Source organism: Camelus ferus, chromosome 1, assembly GCF_009834535.1.
Source record: "Camelus ferus isolate YT-003-E chromosome 1, BCGSAC_Cfer_1.0, whole genome shotgun sequence".
Classification (NCBI taxonomy): domain Eukaryota; kingdom Metazoa; phylum Chordata; class Mammalia; order Artiodactyla; family Camelidae; genus Camelus; species Camelus ferus.
The window spans coordinates 50,824,124-50,840,607 of record NC_045696.1 but is presented as its reverse complement, the minus strand read 5'-3'; the positions used below and the strand labels follow the sequence as shown (position 1 = coordinate 50,840,607).

Sequence of the window (16,484 nt, the reverse complement as noted above, 5' to 3'; positions counted from 1 at the left end):
GATATAGACCATTAAAAACATGGTAGGAGATCTATCTTAAAAAGGTTCAGTAGAGTTTGTGTAGATGTAGGGGAGGAAATAAGCCATTTTAAATGAGAGAGCCACAAAAGGAAATGTTTAGAGTTAGGAGTGAATATCATATACTCAGAGGATTAATTCGAATAAAGCATTCATGTTGGGAAAGTGTGGGATATTAGATTGAGAAGTAGGGTGGGGTCCTTGTGTACAAGAACTTGAGCAGCCAGGAAGAACTATTAGGCATTGGAATAGCAGGGTTGCAAATGAAAGAAGTTATATATATATATATATACATACACATACACACACATGTATGTGTGTGTATGTGTGTATACATATATGTATGTATGTGTGTATATATATATGTGTGTATGTGTGTGTATGTATGTATGTATGTGTATATATATATCTCCACAAAATGCCAAACAAAGAAGAAGGGAACTCTGGAGTCAAGGAGATGAGCTTGAAAGGAAGATGTTGCTTTATCTAAGAAGAGGTGATGAGGGCCAAGACTTTTCTCAGGATAAATGGAAAATGAAAGCTAGACATGAGTGTGACATTTCAGAAAGGAATGCCTTGTTGGCTTTGAGTTTTGGTGGCATTAGTTACTGGACAGAAGAAAACCAGCCTAAGTAAAGACAAGTGGGCTGAGGCTTAATACATAAAACAAGTAGAATAGATAAGAATAGGTAGCCAGAAGAAGTAGAAAAGACTGAATGAGGTCATAAGTTACTCTAGGTGAGAGGGAAATGGGGCTGCAGAGCAGGGAGGCAAGAACTCAGAGTTCCCCAAAGGGCATTTCATGGAACATTCTTCTCTGAATGTTCTTCTCTGAAGATAAGACTTTCCTGGTCAAATTCCTGTGTATCTAGAAATTTCTCTTGGTGATTCCCAGTGGACACTTCTGTATTAAAGCTTCCAAGGGGTCCTAGAGAAAAGAAACTTGTTTGACTTTTCTTTCCCTAGCATGTCTTCTGAGGCAGTGTTAGTTGGAATGGGAGTTTTTGAGCCATAGTGCCTGGCTTAGAACCCTGACACTTCTGGGTAGTTTTGGGCAAGATACTTAACTGTTCTGTGCTTTAGTATTTTTTTTTTTTTTTTTTTTTTTGTAAAATGGGGATAAAAAGTCAGGACTTCCATTGGCCCATATGGTTCCTTTGTGTTAATGAGTAAAACTGTTTGTTATGCAAAAATCAAGGGCCCAACCTGAACAACTGCACGTGGTATCCTTGATAAATGCACCTAGTTCAGTATAGTTTTCAAGATTAAATAATTTATTGTATATAAAGTGCTCAAGCAGTGCTTGGTATGGAGTCAGTACTCAATCAGTAATATGTATTATGTAATATGAGTTAAACATCTTAAGAACTGGGGGTTGGTGGTATGTACTTTTGGGAAGTGCTGGATTGAATGGATTAGTACGAGGTGGTTCAAGATGGTTATCCTTGTTTAAAACTGGGTACCATTATGCTATAATTTTTGAGTTCAATAATGGCCTCACAATTTATCAAACATAACATTTGATGTTATCACTCTTAAAAAGGAGAATCTCATCTATCAAGAATTTTAAACATGTCGCTAAGTTTTGACCCAGTAATTCTGCTCCTGGTCATATCCTTAAGAGATATATGAAGAAATCTATTGTAGGTATATTTGAAAAATTAACCAGCAACATACAGCCTAATCACGATGATGTAAAACTACGCAGAACATTAGGAGCGACTACATCAAAATGTGATAAAGTGGTTGTTTCTGGGGGGGAGTGAATTTTCATTGCTTGTGTTTTCTTATTTTTCTATATTTAAGATTTTTTACTCATAATCAAGAAAAATAATCTTTTTTGTTGTAAAAATTTATTTTTTATATCATTCATGCATCTGCCTTTCATTCATGGTGTTTCTGACATAGAGAACATTTTATTCTTTATGTACTAAATCTTTCCATCTTAAATTTCATGGTTTCTGCCTATGGTGGCATACTTAGATTTTCATACCTCCAGAGGATATATTGCTGTATAGTCTCCTATATTTACTTCAGTTCTTCTATATTTATTTACTTATTCTCTATCCTATTTACTTCAGTTTTTTTTTTAAGAAAAATAATGTTTAAAAACAATTCTCACCTGCTCTTTGAGGCATACATGCACACATTTGTCTGTCTTAATGCACTTTCCCTCCTTTCCGCACACCTGCCAGGTGCTCTCAGGGTCGGAATGGGGCAACATGCTGCTTTGGGAAGGCGGCCACATCAAAATCGAGCTGTGTCGAGCTGCAGGCAAGCCTTGTCACCAGGGTCCCATTAACCAGATAATGCTGGACGAGGGTGAAGTCATCACCATTGGGTCAGATGGATGTGTTAGGGTAAGTTTTCTTTACACTTGGACAGTAGCACCTACATCAAAGCCTGGCAGATCACCTTGTGGGTTTTAGCAGATTTTTATTTCTCTCAAAGTTCACTGCGATGAAAGAGATCAGTGGTCATTTACTCCCAGGGCCAGGGCCAACTCACTTTAAATAATGCTTCTCTTGTAGTAAATATTTAAATTTTAGTCAAAATTCACTTGCAGCATCTTAGCACTGAAATTTTCTAATGGGACCTTTTAGCTTTCATTCTGTTTTTGAAATAGTAGCTTCAGAAAATGAATACCCACTTTAGCATGATATTAATGGTGGACACAGATGTCTTTCCAAAATGCATGGTGTGAATGGGTCATTTTCTAGGGACAATTACGCCAAACGTCTGTTTTTGTTTGTTTGTTTTAACTGAGTTTGCCAATTAGAAATACAAAGGTGAGGAGGAGGGTACAGCTCAGTGGTAGGGTGCATGCTTAACATGCATGAGGTTATGGGCTCAATTCCCAGTACCTCTGTTTAAAAAACAAAACAAAAAAAGAAATGCAAAGGTGAGCTGATGGGGTTTGCCTATGGGTGTTCCCCTCCCATTGCTCCATAAGCTAGTGAACTCCCTTGTCCTCGCCTGTGGACACTGTCCTGCCCATAGTGTGGGCTATGCAGCGACATTGCTCCAGTCCCTCTGGCTGTTGTCACACCTCTTCCCCCACCCACCCACCCGTATGTACGTACCCTGCTATTGCTGGCAAATCTGGGGTCTTCTGATTTGCCTGGTGGTCCCCTCAGTACATATTTCTACTGGGGCCTTTCATAAGGCTGTATTCTCTGGACATTCTTTAGGAAGTAGTATTATCAGAAGTAAGACCATATTTTAAAAAAAATTTTTTTTTTTTTAACATTCTGGTTACACTGACTCCTATGGAGCTTACTTATGGTGTAAATAATACATTAGAAACACATCTCTTACCATCAGCTTTTTGAACCATGTTAAGTTTTTGTTATATTTTACTAATTGTTCTGAGAATCTTTTATATCCTTTATCATGTCATACAGTATATTCACTATCCTTCCAAGACATAACATATCAAAATACCAAGTGGAAGAAAACCTCAACAGACAAGAAGGTATTGCCTCACAGAGGATGCCTTCATGGACACCACTGCTTTCTAAGTTTGCTCCCCTTTTTACAGTCTGCCTTCATCTCTTCAGTTCTTTACATTGTAAATCTCTACCTCTCACCCTTTAGGAAAAACCTGCTCAAACTCCCAGGAGTTAGTGTGAGCCTAGGATCTGGGACCTTCCCCACAAGGCTCCTCTGTGGGGCAACACCAACCCTCCCAAAGTCCGAGCTGTTGAGTGTAGGATAATATGGCACCGTGGTCTGCAGAACCATCCAGGCTGGGCTTCGTCACTTCGCAGAGGAGGCCCCTCTGAGTGTGTCACCACATGAAGTGAGACTGGCCTCGCTCATCCCTCCCTTGCACGCTCCTGGAGTCCTGTGCCAAGAACAGCAATCCTTATCCCAATAGTACAGTCTAAACACGTGAGGAAGAGAGACGTTTTCTCAAGAAGACAAAATCTACATCCGTTTTCACTGCTTATAACAAAGATAGTACTTGAATCACTATGCAAGAAGGTCTGTGTCCCCTTTCCAGGGGCCCACAGGCCTATACAAAATAAGGCTCGATATGCCTCAGTGAGTGACTGAACTATTCATGCCTTAGGCCACTTTATATGCAGAAAGACCTGAGGGAAACCTTGGAATAAAGTTTGCTTTATTCAGGGCTGTATTTTCTTACTAATTTCCATAAATACAAAGGAAATTATAAGTTATTCTCATTTCAGAGCAAAATCCCAAGGGTCAGGTTTTGTCTGCTGTTTCAATTACACCTGCTCATTATTAATTTTCACAAAACAAGAAGAAATGACTTATGAAAAAAAAATGGGAGCTTTTTTGGCTTAGACAATATCTATTCAAGATATTGAACATAGTTCCCTGTGCTATAGAAAAGGAACTTTGTAAAAATCTATTTTTATATATAGTGGGACACATTGTAATTGACTGTACTTCAATTTAAAAAAGTGTATTCAGAAACTTCTGACTGATTAAAGTATTTTCTTATTAATTTTATAAGATATGGGATTTGGAGACAATAGACACTGCTGATACCACAGATGAGACTGGATTGTTAGAGATTGAGCCCATTAATGAACTTCAAGTAGACAAGAGTGTCAGACTCTTCTCTATGATAAAAATGAATGAAACTGGAAATAACTTTTGGTTGGCTCAGGTAAGATGCACTTCTCTGTCTTGGCTCTTTAAAGTTATCTGGATGTAAAATTAAAATAGTAGCATAATTTATTGTCCCTGTAAGTCCACTGTACTATTAGGACTACTGTTTATACTTCAGTGAAGAATTCCTGAATTTTGATATTTAATTGACTGATGCTTTATACACAGAAAACCGATTCGCATTTTTGTTATGTTAAACGGATGATAAGTTTTATGTAATCCCTTCATTTATTGTGTGGTTGTGTTCTAAGATATATGCACGTGGCTACTGTTAAATTTCAACCACACTTTAAAATATATGTAAACTTCTGGTAGTGTTGTTTGTCCTTTAACTAAATGATAAAAAGAAAATTCCTTTAATTTGATAAAAGTTCAAAATGATAAAACAGACTATTAGGAATTTAATTTTTCAGGATACCAATGGAGGCATATGGAAGCTTGACCTCAGTTTTTCAAATATTGTAAGTTGCCTATTTTTCTTATTTCTAATTTTCATAATAAAAATCTTTATCCTTCTCTAAAAGATACTTTATCTTTCTCCATATTTGATTTTTGTTCCCTTCAAAAACTCGTTCAACATATCCTAATGAGTTCATATTGTCTCTGTTTCTCTTGTTTATAATTTTACATAAAAAGGCTCTATCTCATAACAAAACTTACAAGAAAAGTGGCAATGACAACGCCTAACATTATACAGCTTTACCATTTTCATAAACATATGGGGTTTTAATTTATATTATCTCACGTAATACTCACAACTACTCCGTTTTGTAGGCAGGCAGTTGCCATCATCTCATTTTATTGATGGAGAAATGGAAACTGGCATTTGAAGTGACCACAGCCATCGAGTGCAAAGCCAGTACTCTGTTTCTCCTAATTCCAAACTTCAGCCCTCTGTCTTAATATGTTTTCTTATTTCTACTCAGATAAAGTCACACATGTTACAGGGTTCTATTTGCATTTCTTTAAACTTGACCTTAACTCTATCTTAGAGATCTAATTAGATCTCTTTTTATTATCAGACCCAAGATCCAGAATGCCTCTTCTCTTTCCATTCTGGAGCCATTGAAGCCTTGGCCGTCTCCCCTCTCACTTACCTCATGGCCACTACTGGCTTAGACTGTAAGTAGACATGCATCTTTGGCCTTTTTGGTTTTCAATACATTTTTTTCTGTGTTTGCTTAAAGCATTTTTAAAATTTTTTTAGGTGGTTTTGGGGGAGGTAGTTAGATTTACTTATTTTTTTAATGGAGGCATTGGGGATTGAAGCCAAGACCTCATGCATGCTAGGCATGCATTCTACCACTGAGTTATACGCTTCTCTCCTGCTTAAAGCATTTGAGAATTTTTCCAAACAGAAGCCTCTTGATGCAAGTGAGGTGAGTTTTTGCAGAGAGGGGAGTGCTCCAATTACAGCAGTCCTGGTTATTGTGAGAGATTAAAATAAAGACACATCAGTAAGTTACTCACAAAAGTACCATTCGTTTTACTATTATCCACGATTCTTTCCATCTCCTTTCTTCCTTCTTGACGTAGCGAATCTATGTGGACTGTGCAAGGTGAAATTGATCCACTAGTTAATCAGCTATTGTTTTTTAACCCATGGGGGATTGGTTCCAGGACTCCCTCTGATACTAAAATCCCCAATGCTTAAGTCCTTTATATAAATGGCATGGTATATATTCATGTTTATAAAGTACCTGATTGAGGGTATACATGAATACTTGACTAAAGAAAGGCTATTAGATTATCAGTTGATTTAATTAAGTTTCTTGTTATATAAAGTGAGTCAAGGTTATTAAGGATATTTTTATGTATATAACTTCTTTCTTTTAAAACTGTCTTACTGTAGGTTCTGTTAGACTCTATGATTTTTCTAGCAAAACTCCTTTGCTTCAGACGAAATTCAAACAAGGAGGTACTGCCCTTATTTGGGTACCACGACTGGTAAGCTTGTTACTATTATGAACTTCTGCTAGAAGCCACTTGTAAATATGGTATATCAGTGCTGGCTCTTGGAAATAAAGATATTTTCTGACTCTGGATTTTAGAGAAGAACAAAAATTTTAACTTAGTTTGTTCACTCAGAATTTGATAGAAATCATATCCTGACTTTGCTATTGTGGTTCTGACTTGTTTTAATGAACCTTTATTGTTATGCCATCTATAGAGTAGAAATAGTTCCATGTTACCAAGTAATTACCCAACAGAACTTTGTGTATCTATCCTCTATCTGTCTGACTCTGATTTCATTCATTTTATGTATTTCCAGCATGTCTACAATGTGCTGGCCCTTTTTCTAGATTCTAGGAATATGGCAATGAACAAAAAGACAAAAATACTTACCCTCATGAACCTTAAACACTCCAGTGGGAGAGAGGGTGTAGAGACAGACAAGAAACAAAATAAGTATGTGACAGGTTAGATAATGATAAGAGCTATGGGAAAAGAATGAGAGATGGGGGGATGATATAGTTCAAGTGATAGAGCACGTGCCTAACAGGCACAAGATCCTAGGTTCAATCCCTAGTACCTCCTCTAAAAATTAATAAATAAATGAACCTAATTACTACCCCCCCAATAAAAAATTAAAAATTAAAAAAAAAAGAATGAGAGATAGGGAGTTACTATAATTGTCTATTGCTGTGTAATAGACTACCCCAAATGTAGTGGCGCAAAACAGCAGTCATCTTATTTTTCTCACGTGCTCTGGTTTGGGAATGCATACACCTGACTGCAGGCATAGGTTATCTCTGCTTCATTGTATCTGGGGCCCCAGGTGGCGAATGGAGCAATCTAAGATCTTTGTCTCACGTCTGGCACCTCAGTTGAAGGCTGGGTTAAGCTAGGATGTCAACAGGAGTGCTTACCTGAAGCCCATGCCACATGGAAAGCTCATTATCACAGCATGGTGGCCTCAGGGCAGTCACACACTTCTTGATGGCAGCTCAGGGCTCCAAGATCTAGTGTTCTAACAAATAAGGCAGAGCTGCTGTCTTTTTATGACCTAGCCTTGGAAGTCACATAATATGACTTGTACCATACTCAGTTGGGTGGGTGTAGCCGTCACAAGCTGCACCGAGATTCAAGGAGGGAGGGACTTCCACCCCATCTTTCCATGGGATGCATGTCAAAGAGTTTGCAGCCATGTGTTTAAAGGTCATGGGAATATTTGGGGAATATTTTATCCTTACTGTTTTAGGTTGAAATCAAAGAGAAAATATTCCAGGCCCAAAATAGATGTGGAGATGGTTTGACTGGCAGGAAATTTCATGATGGGACCAAGATCAGAAGGAGAACTCAGGCCAGGGAATAGAAGCAGAACCGTGATGAGGCTTGATTGAGTGGAAACCTCAGAGTATTTAGATAACCAAACTCAATCACTCTTTATCCTCATATATTTACGCTCTCACCGAGAGTCTTTAAAATACAGCCCTCACAACTGAACCATTTATTTAGATGCTTGTACAATGTCCAGAGAATGTTTTCTCTTTTAGCCTTATATTGAAGTAAGGGTCATACGGATATTATGCTAGGGTTGCCCCTTCTCCATACACTCTTGCCTTTCTGGAAAACTGCACATAGTCTTTATAATTTATCTCAGGTCAAACATCATCTCCTCTGCATAGCCCTCCGGGACCCCACCTTCAAGTAGAGCTCGGTACTCCTTCCTCTGTGATTTTTGTTTAAGGACTGTGCATATACCTCTCCGAAAGCACTTACCACAGTGTACTGAGATGATTTGCTTTATTGACTGTCTTTCCCACCAGATTGTTCTTCGTGGCGACAACCATACCTTATTCTTCTTTGTACTTCCAGTGCCTCTTGAGTTACTTGTACATTGACATACTTAGTAAATGTTTAAATAAACAGCATGCAACTGGAATTGAATGAAACATAGTTTTCTTATTCCTAAGATTATGTAACTGCCTGGCCTCAGGGATGATCAATCTGCTCTAAAGAATACCAGGGCTCTTGCCCCTCTCGTGAATGCCTTCCAAGATGGCACACTTAATGTATTCAGACAAGGCCAGATTTATAGCTCCAGCCCAGACTTCTCCTCTAAGCCGCAGATTGTATGTCATCTTCATCTGGGGATTTCCAGGAGACTTCACACTCATCATGTCCAAAACTAAATTCATGATCTGCTGGCCCCCAGCCACCCCTCCTATAAAAACAATAATGGCAGCAACAAACCACACACACACACACACCTGACTCCTCTCCAGTGTTTCCTGTCTTAGTAAATGTCTCAGTCATCCTTGACACCTCCCTCTGCCTCATTCCTCATATCCAGTCATCACCAAATAGGACCCATTATACCTATCTCTAAATTGTGTCCACACTTCTCATCTCCATTACACCACCTCAGACCAGGTGACCACAGTCAGTCTCCAGGAGTACAGCAGCTGTCACTTAGTCTCCCTCCAGATTCCCATGCATCCTGTCTATGCCATCTCAGATCTGTTTCCTACACTGCACCTAGGATGATTGTTCTGAAATAGCAGATCTGATCATGTCACCTCCCCACCCCAAACCCCCAACTAAAAACTGTTTGTCTCCCCACTGCTCTTAGGACGAAGACAATCCTTAATGTGACATGTAAGCTACTTTGTGACCTAGTGCCTGCTTGTGGAAACACTGCTCCCTCACTCAGTCTGCTCTGGTCAAACTTTTTCCTGAGTTACATTATTTCCTGCCATATGACCTTTGCACAAGCCATATCCTCTCTCAGAAGTGTTCCTGTACTTTGTTAATTCCTGGGTGTCCCTCTGATCTCAGCTCCACCATCTCTTCCTCCCTCAGCCTAGGTCAGCTTTCTTTGCTATCTGCTCCCAGAGAATGTTTTTCTTTAATGCTTATTTCAGTTCATAATTCCACATTCATTTGTGTAGTTGATTAATGTTTGTGTGGCTGGTTAATGTCTGTCCTCCCACTTGACCGTGAATTCGTGAAAACAAGTTGAAAGTGTTTATGCTCACACTTGGTTGCTGGTGATGGGCGCCTGGCACGTGGTAGATAGACACTCTACTCGTTGAGTGTTTGGATTGCCATTGTTTACTTGTCTCATGGTCAGCAGTGATAAGGGACTGTCCTAGAATAGATGGAGGTTACCAGAAAGTGGTATGTGGAATTACCAATGAACAATTAGTTAAATTACTTAAGTCTAAATAAAATCCTGAAGTATCTGTTATGTAATACAACTTTCGTAATTAACTAATTTCAGATCCTTTGCATTTCTTTTTGTCTAAGGTAAGCTACACTGGAGGACAGATTATTGTAGGATTTGAAGATGGTGTTGTTCGAATTCTTGACCTTTATGATCCAAAAGGGCTCACAATTTTTGTGGGACGGAAGAGAATTTTGGATGCAGATATTCGACTAAAAAAGGCTTTCAAACCCCACACTGCTCCTGTCACTGCTTTAGCTTATGACCGTGATGGAGAAATTCTAGCCACAGGGGTAAGTAGTAGATTTCCTTTTGTTTCCCACTGAATGTTTGTCGTTAACCTTGCCTTATTAGTCTGCTTACTTAATGATGCCTTATCTGCTGATATTCCTTCAAGAAGATATCCACATTTTGCTTTCTTTGTATTCGTATTCAGTATCATCTATGCATGACATTTAAAAATATTCTTACAAATTGAGTTGTAATGCTTATTTTTAATGAATACAAATTTTCAACTGGGAATCATGCAGCGTCTTTTATGTATAATCAGTATTTTATAACATAGCTGTGTTCTTATATAGAATTGTCGTAAATTAAGAGAATAACATGCATAAATAGGTGAGCATATGCGTTGTAGAATTTTTTTGTGAATTAATCTCATGTACAGGTATGGTGATCATTTTTTCAGACCCACATACAAGAAAACATGGTTTGTCAAATATTCTCATTGGGAAAACGAAGCAAATATTTGAAATAAGCATGTTCCCAGAAAATCTGGGATATATGATCATTGTAGGTATAAGTATATAGTGGATGTAATATAGTTACTAAATGTTTCTTTGTCCTTTATGGAATAAATTTCATAATAATATATATTTGACAGTATTTCTATTTTTCTTAGAGTAAAGATAAAACTGTCTTCTTCTTCGAAGTGGAAAAGGATTATAAACCAATCGGTTATATTACTACCCCTGGACCTGTTTGCCAGTTAATGGGGTCTGCAACTTCTCATGTAAGTAGTTATTTGTCTTCATGCCTAATTCTCAGTTGCTACACAGTGAAGTGATCTGGTAGATAGAGAATAGCAGGTGGAATTATTAGCCCCACTCCTGGGTCCTGCAGTGAGGGGCCAGGGAAGCTGCTCAGCGTAACCAGTAGAGCATCACTCAGGAGCTCCATGCCCGTCCCACCACCTCTTTCTTCCATAACTAATTACTTGCTCACAATCTGCTCTCCAAACACTGGATTCTGTCAGACATTATTTCAACAATGGCGACTTTAGCCAGATACACATGTCAGATTGTGTTGAGTCTGCCAGTCCTTCTGATTAAGTTGTTCAGTTCTAAGGTCTGAATATACTTGTCCTCATCTTTATTGCTTTACTTCTCTTCTGCCCCCATTTCCACTTCCATTTTCTCTTCTAATCTTCCATTGCCTCTTTCCTAACAACAATTGGCAATTCAGTATACATTACTAATCTTTTAAAAAATATTAAAATGTTTTTCTTTACTTTGTTTTTTTTAGTGAGGGGAGGTAATTAAGTTATTTATTTAAATTTTTTAAATGGAGGTACTGGGGATTGAACCCAGGACTGCATGCGCTCTACCACTGAGCTATACCCTACCCCCTTGATAACTAATCTTATTTAATGCCTCTAATTTCCCTAATTTTGAACGTAGGATAATTGATTCATCTAAATATTTATTGAATGTCTAAACCAGGTGCTGTACTAGATTCCAGCATGATAATACTGATGAACTGCATAGCAGTACTGTCAAGGATTATTGGGGTAACATCTGTAATCTATTGAGCTCTTCTAAAGAAAACATAGTATCTCAAAGAATGTTTTAAAAATTAACAAATGCTCATTGTTTTCATCTTTGCTGGGCATTGGTGATGGATTCAATAAGCGGTACAAAACGGTATCTTTTGAAGAAGAAAAAAGTACATATTTAGAAGTTAAATAATTCTATCACAGAACAATACAAGGTTTTACAAGGGAATAGGTGATTAAAATATCAGTGATACCAGTGGTATAGACGGCATGTGCCGTGAATACAGAACAGGAATATCAAGAAGGGGAGAAGTCGACGTGTTATTATTTTATATAACTGTACCTGAATCTTGAGGAATTGGCAGTATGTGAGTCGGTAGAGAAAAGGTGGGTGCAAGGGGTGTAGGTGAAGGGAACGAGAGCTGCAAAGGATGCTCTGTGTTAAAACATGAACGATTGTATCACCACATATATTATTAATGTGGATCCTTCAATCATTTCCCTAGATAGGAAGTTAAAAAAGAAACCAACATTTTTCAGTGGTTAGGGATGATGGGTGGGATGGGGGTGGGTGTGACTATAAAGCGGCAACTTGAGGGAGATCTTGGTGGTGATGGGATAGTTTGCATTTTGATTGCTGTGGATGGTTACACAAATCTACACATGTGATAAAATGACATAGAACTATACACAATTCTATATTAATGTTGGTTTCCTGGTTTTGATACTGTTACAGAAGAGGTAACCAGTGGGAGAAACTGGGCAAAGGGGACGCGTTACCTCTTTGTACTATCTTTGCAACTTCTTAAGAATTATTTCAAAATAAGTTTAAAAAAAAGTAGGAGGAAAAACCCAAATCCCTCAAGCAGGCAGTGGTGCCAATTAGCACTTGTATTCCTAATGTTATTTGGGAATTACTAATGTAAAAGTAAATTACTCTCATTTCACAATATATACATGTATCAAATCATCACATTGTACACCTTAAACTTACGTAATGTTACGTCAATTATATTACAATGAAGCTGGGGAAAAAAGTAAATTACCATGTGTAACTGATATGCTACCTACTTTAATTGTCCAAATAGCAATAGCTGTTAGTTCACACCAGCCCAATGGTCAGACCTCCTACCTTCCTGAATGTATTAAGCTTCTGCCCATTGTTTTGATTTCCAATAACGGTGCATCACACACACCATTCTCCCTGCACTGTTCACTACCATGATCACTTAGTCAACAAGATGGAGAAGTTACAAGGGGGCAGATGAGAGGCAGGTGGATCTATTGTGCAGCTGTGTTCCAGATAAGAATAAAACTAAGGTTTGAAAGACTGTGTGGACAAGAGATAGGTAGAAAGTAGAGTTGACAGAACTTGGTGATCTTTTGAATTACTAGGGGTAATTTTGAGGGGTTCAAGTCAAATTCATTAGAATTTCTCCAAAACATGTTTTTTTCTCCTCCTGCATTTTTCTGGGATCACCATTATCCCTGTCATCCAAATGAGAAAATCTTTAAAGGTGTCTCTTCCCTACCTCTAACCACCCTACTTTGGTGGTTCACCAAGACACCCATTGGTTATGCATCCTAAACATCTGTTAAATCTGTCTTCTTCTATGTCTTCTTTGTTCCTCACTGTTTAATGCATTAATCTTTGAACAATGATCTTCTCTGCCTAAAGTGACCTCCCTCTTGTCATCCTCACACATCAAGTGATTGTTTTTTTTTTTTAACACACACAATTTGCTAATATTTTATTAAGGATGTTTGTGTCTACATTCATAACAGAGTGATAATTTCCCCCTTTTGTAATGTTCTTGCCAGCTTTGGAATCAAGGTATTTTTGACCTTATTATTATTATTTTTTAAAGAGATATTTTCTGTTCTCAAGACCTGAGTTGTTACTTGTTGGAGGATTTTTTAATAATTTTAATAATTTCTTCAATAGATATAGGACTGTAAACTGCTAAAAGAAGATAACTTCCAAACCACAATTTTATACCCAGTAGCAGTATCTTTCAAAAATGAAAGTAAACAATAGTGTGACTTTTGGATGAAATGAATAAATCCTGTTCCCATGCAGCTTAGGGTTGTGTGTGTGTTTATGTATGTGTGTATATATATGTGTATTTATATATATAAATACTTTTTTTTAAGGCAAAGGCCCAGCAGAATGTCAGTCTCACTTTTCTGCATTTCCCTTTTCTCTGGTGTCATGTGCCCCCCAAAGTCCTAATTTTCTTGCCACTTTGACCTTCAGCTTGTCTCTTCATCTCTGAGAGAAAGCCTAAACTCTGAGACACTGCAATCTGTTTCGCTTCTGGGTCCCATGCAGTAAGTTTCCCAATGCGCTTAGGAGAAAGAGTTGCAGAGAATGCCCAGCTTACCTCACTCAGCTTCCCTTCTCCTGGGATCTTGACCCTTAGAGCTGTGGCTGTAGTTCTCTGTCTTGAACTAGCTGTTTCAGCAAACTGTTCATGTGTTATTGAATTCAGTTTGCTGATACTAGAATTTTGTATCTATATTTATAAATAAGATTTGGCTAATATTTTCTGTCCTCATAATTCATCATCAAGTGTGTTAAGGTTATTCTATCTCCTGGGATGAGTTGTAAAATATTCCTTCTTTTTTCTATTCTCTTGGAGAGTCTGTGTTACATTACAATTCTGAACATTCGGCAAACTTGTTAGTGGAGCCATCTGAGATCTGAGAACAGAGTTCGTTTTTTATTTTTTGGGGTTTTTTTTGAGGTGATTTTTATTTTTTTATTTTACTTTTACATAGTTTTTTTTTCTTTTTTTGGCGAGGGAGGTAATTAGGTTTATTTATTCATTTATTTTAATTTTTTAAAAATAAAAGTACTGCAGATTGAACCCAGGACCTTGTGCATGCTAAGCATGTGTTCTAACATTGAGCTATATCCTCTCCCTGAGGTGATTTTTCTTTTTAAATTAATGTCTTCAGTGATTATAGTTCTTTTTAAACATTTTATTTAAATATAATTGACATATAACATTAAATTAGTTTCAGATGTACAACACGATTTGATATTTGTATACATTAGAAACTGCAATATGTCTAGGCAATAATCCATCACCATACACAAAAACTTTTGAGATCTTACTCTCTGAACAACAAACACACAATTCAGTATTATTAACTATAGTTATCATGGTGTACATTGCATCGCCATGACTTATTTTATAACTAGAAACTTATACCCTTTGACACCCTTCACTTTGCCCATCCCCCAACCCCTACCTCTGGCAACCACCAGTCTGTTTTCTTTATGAGTATGGGTTTTGTTATTATTTATATGTATAATTTACTTTGCTATGCAAAGCTTGTAAGTTTGATTAGATCCCGTTTTATTTTTGCTTTTGTTTCCTTTGCTTTAAGAGATGAATAAAAATGGTATAATTTAAGTCAAAGAGTATTCCCCTATACTGCTGAAATTAAAAAAAAAAAAAAAAGAGTATTCCCCTATGTGTTTTTCTAGGAGTTTCATGGTTTTCAGTCTTACATTGAGATCTATAATCCAATTGGAGTTTATTTTTGTTTGTGTGTGAAAAGATGTTCTACTTTTATTCTCTAACATGTAGCTATCCACTTTTCCCAGCAGCATTTATTGAATAGACTATTTTCCCCATAGTATAATCTTGCTCTTTTGTTGTAGATTAATTGACCATATGTGTGTATGTTTATTGCTGGGCTCTCTGTTCTGTTCCATTGATCTATGTGTCTGTTTTTTGTGCCAGTACCATGCTGTTTTGATTACTGTAGCTTTGTTAGTATAGTCTGAAGTTGGAGCGCATGATTACTCCCCACTTTGTTACAGTTTTTTCTCACGATTGCTTTGGCTATTCTGGGGTCTTTTATGGTTCCATGTAAAATTTAGAATTATTCTAGTTCTGTAAAAAAATGTCATGGGTATTTTGATAGGGATTGCATAAATCTATAGATTGCCTTGGGTAGTATGGTCATTTTAACAATATTCTTCCAGTGTATGAACACAGAGTGTCTTTCCATTTCTTTGTAACATCTTCAAATTCCCTTCATCAATGTTTTATAGTTTTCAGAGTATAAATCTTCCACCACCTTGGTTAAGTTTATTCCTAGGTATTTTATTCTTCTTAATGTGATTTTAAACAGGACTGTTTCCCTGCCTTTTCCTTTTGATAGTTCATTATTAGTATGTAGAAAAGCAACAAATTTCTGTATATTAATCTTATATCCTGTAACTTTACTGAATTTATTTATTCTAATAGTTTTTTGATGGAGACTTCAGTTTTCTCACACTTTGATTTTTTTAAATTGAAGTATAGTTGATTTATAATGTTGAGTTAGTTTCTATATAACTAACATAGTTATATACATATATATTCCTTTTCATATTCTTTTTCATTATAGGTTATTACAATTATTGAATATAGTTCCCTGTACTATACAGTAGGCCTCCTTGTTTATCTATTTTATATACAGTAGTTTGTATCCGCTAATCCCAAACTCTGAATTCATCCCTCCTCCCTCCCTTGTCCCCTTCGGTAACCATAAGTTTGTTTTCTACCCTGTGAGTCTGTTTCTGTTTTGTAAATAAGTTCATTTGTCATTGTTTAGATTCCACATATAAATCATATCATATGGTATTTATCTTTCTATGTCTGACTTACTTCACTTATGATCATCTCTAGGTCCATCTGTCCATCCATGTTGCTGCAAATAGCATTATTTCATTCTTCTTTATGGCTGAGTAGTATTCTGTTGTATATATATACCACAATTTCTTTATCCAATCATCTGATGATGGACATTTAGATTGCTTCCATATCTTGGCTATTGTAAATAGTGCTGCTATGAACATTGGGGTGCATGTACCTTTTT

General features: G+C 37.0%; 1 protein-coding gene across 1 annotated transcript in view; it reads left to right on the top strand.

Annotated features, from left to right (window-relative positions):
* The window catches only part of CFAP44 (cilia and flagella associated protein 44), a 99,287-nt gene that overhangs the window by 24,493 nt on the left and 58,310 nt on the right, over positions 1-16,484 (top strand). Inside the window, 7 exon segments of the mRNA XM_032479202.1 lie at positions 2,214-2,378; positions 4,505-4,660; positions 5,076-5,123; positions 5,685-5,784; positions 6,515-6,609; positions 9,916-10,125; positions 10,734-10,844. Coding sequence (XP_032335093.1) covers positions 2,214-2,378; positions 4,505-4,660; positions 5,076-5,123; positions 5,685-5,784; positions 6,515-6,609; positions 9,916-10,125; positions 10,734-10,844 — 885 coding nt within the window.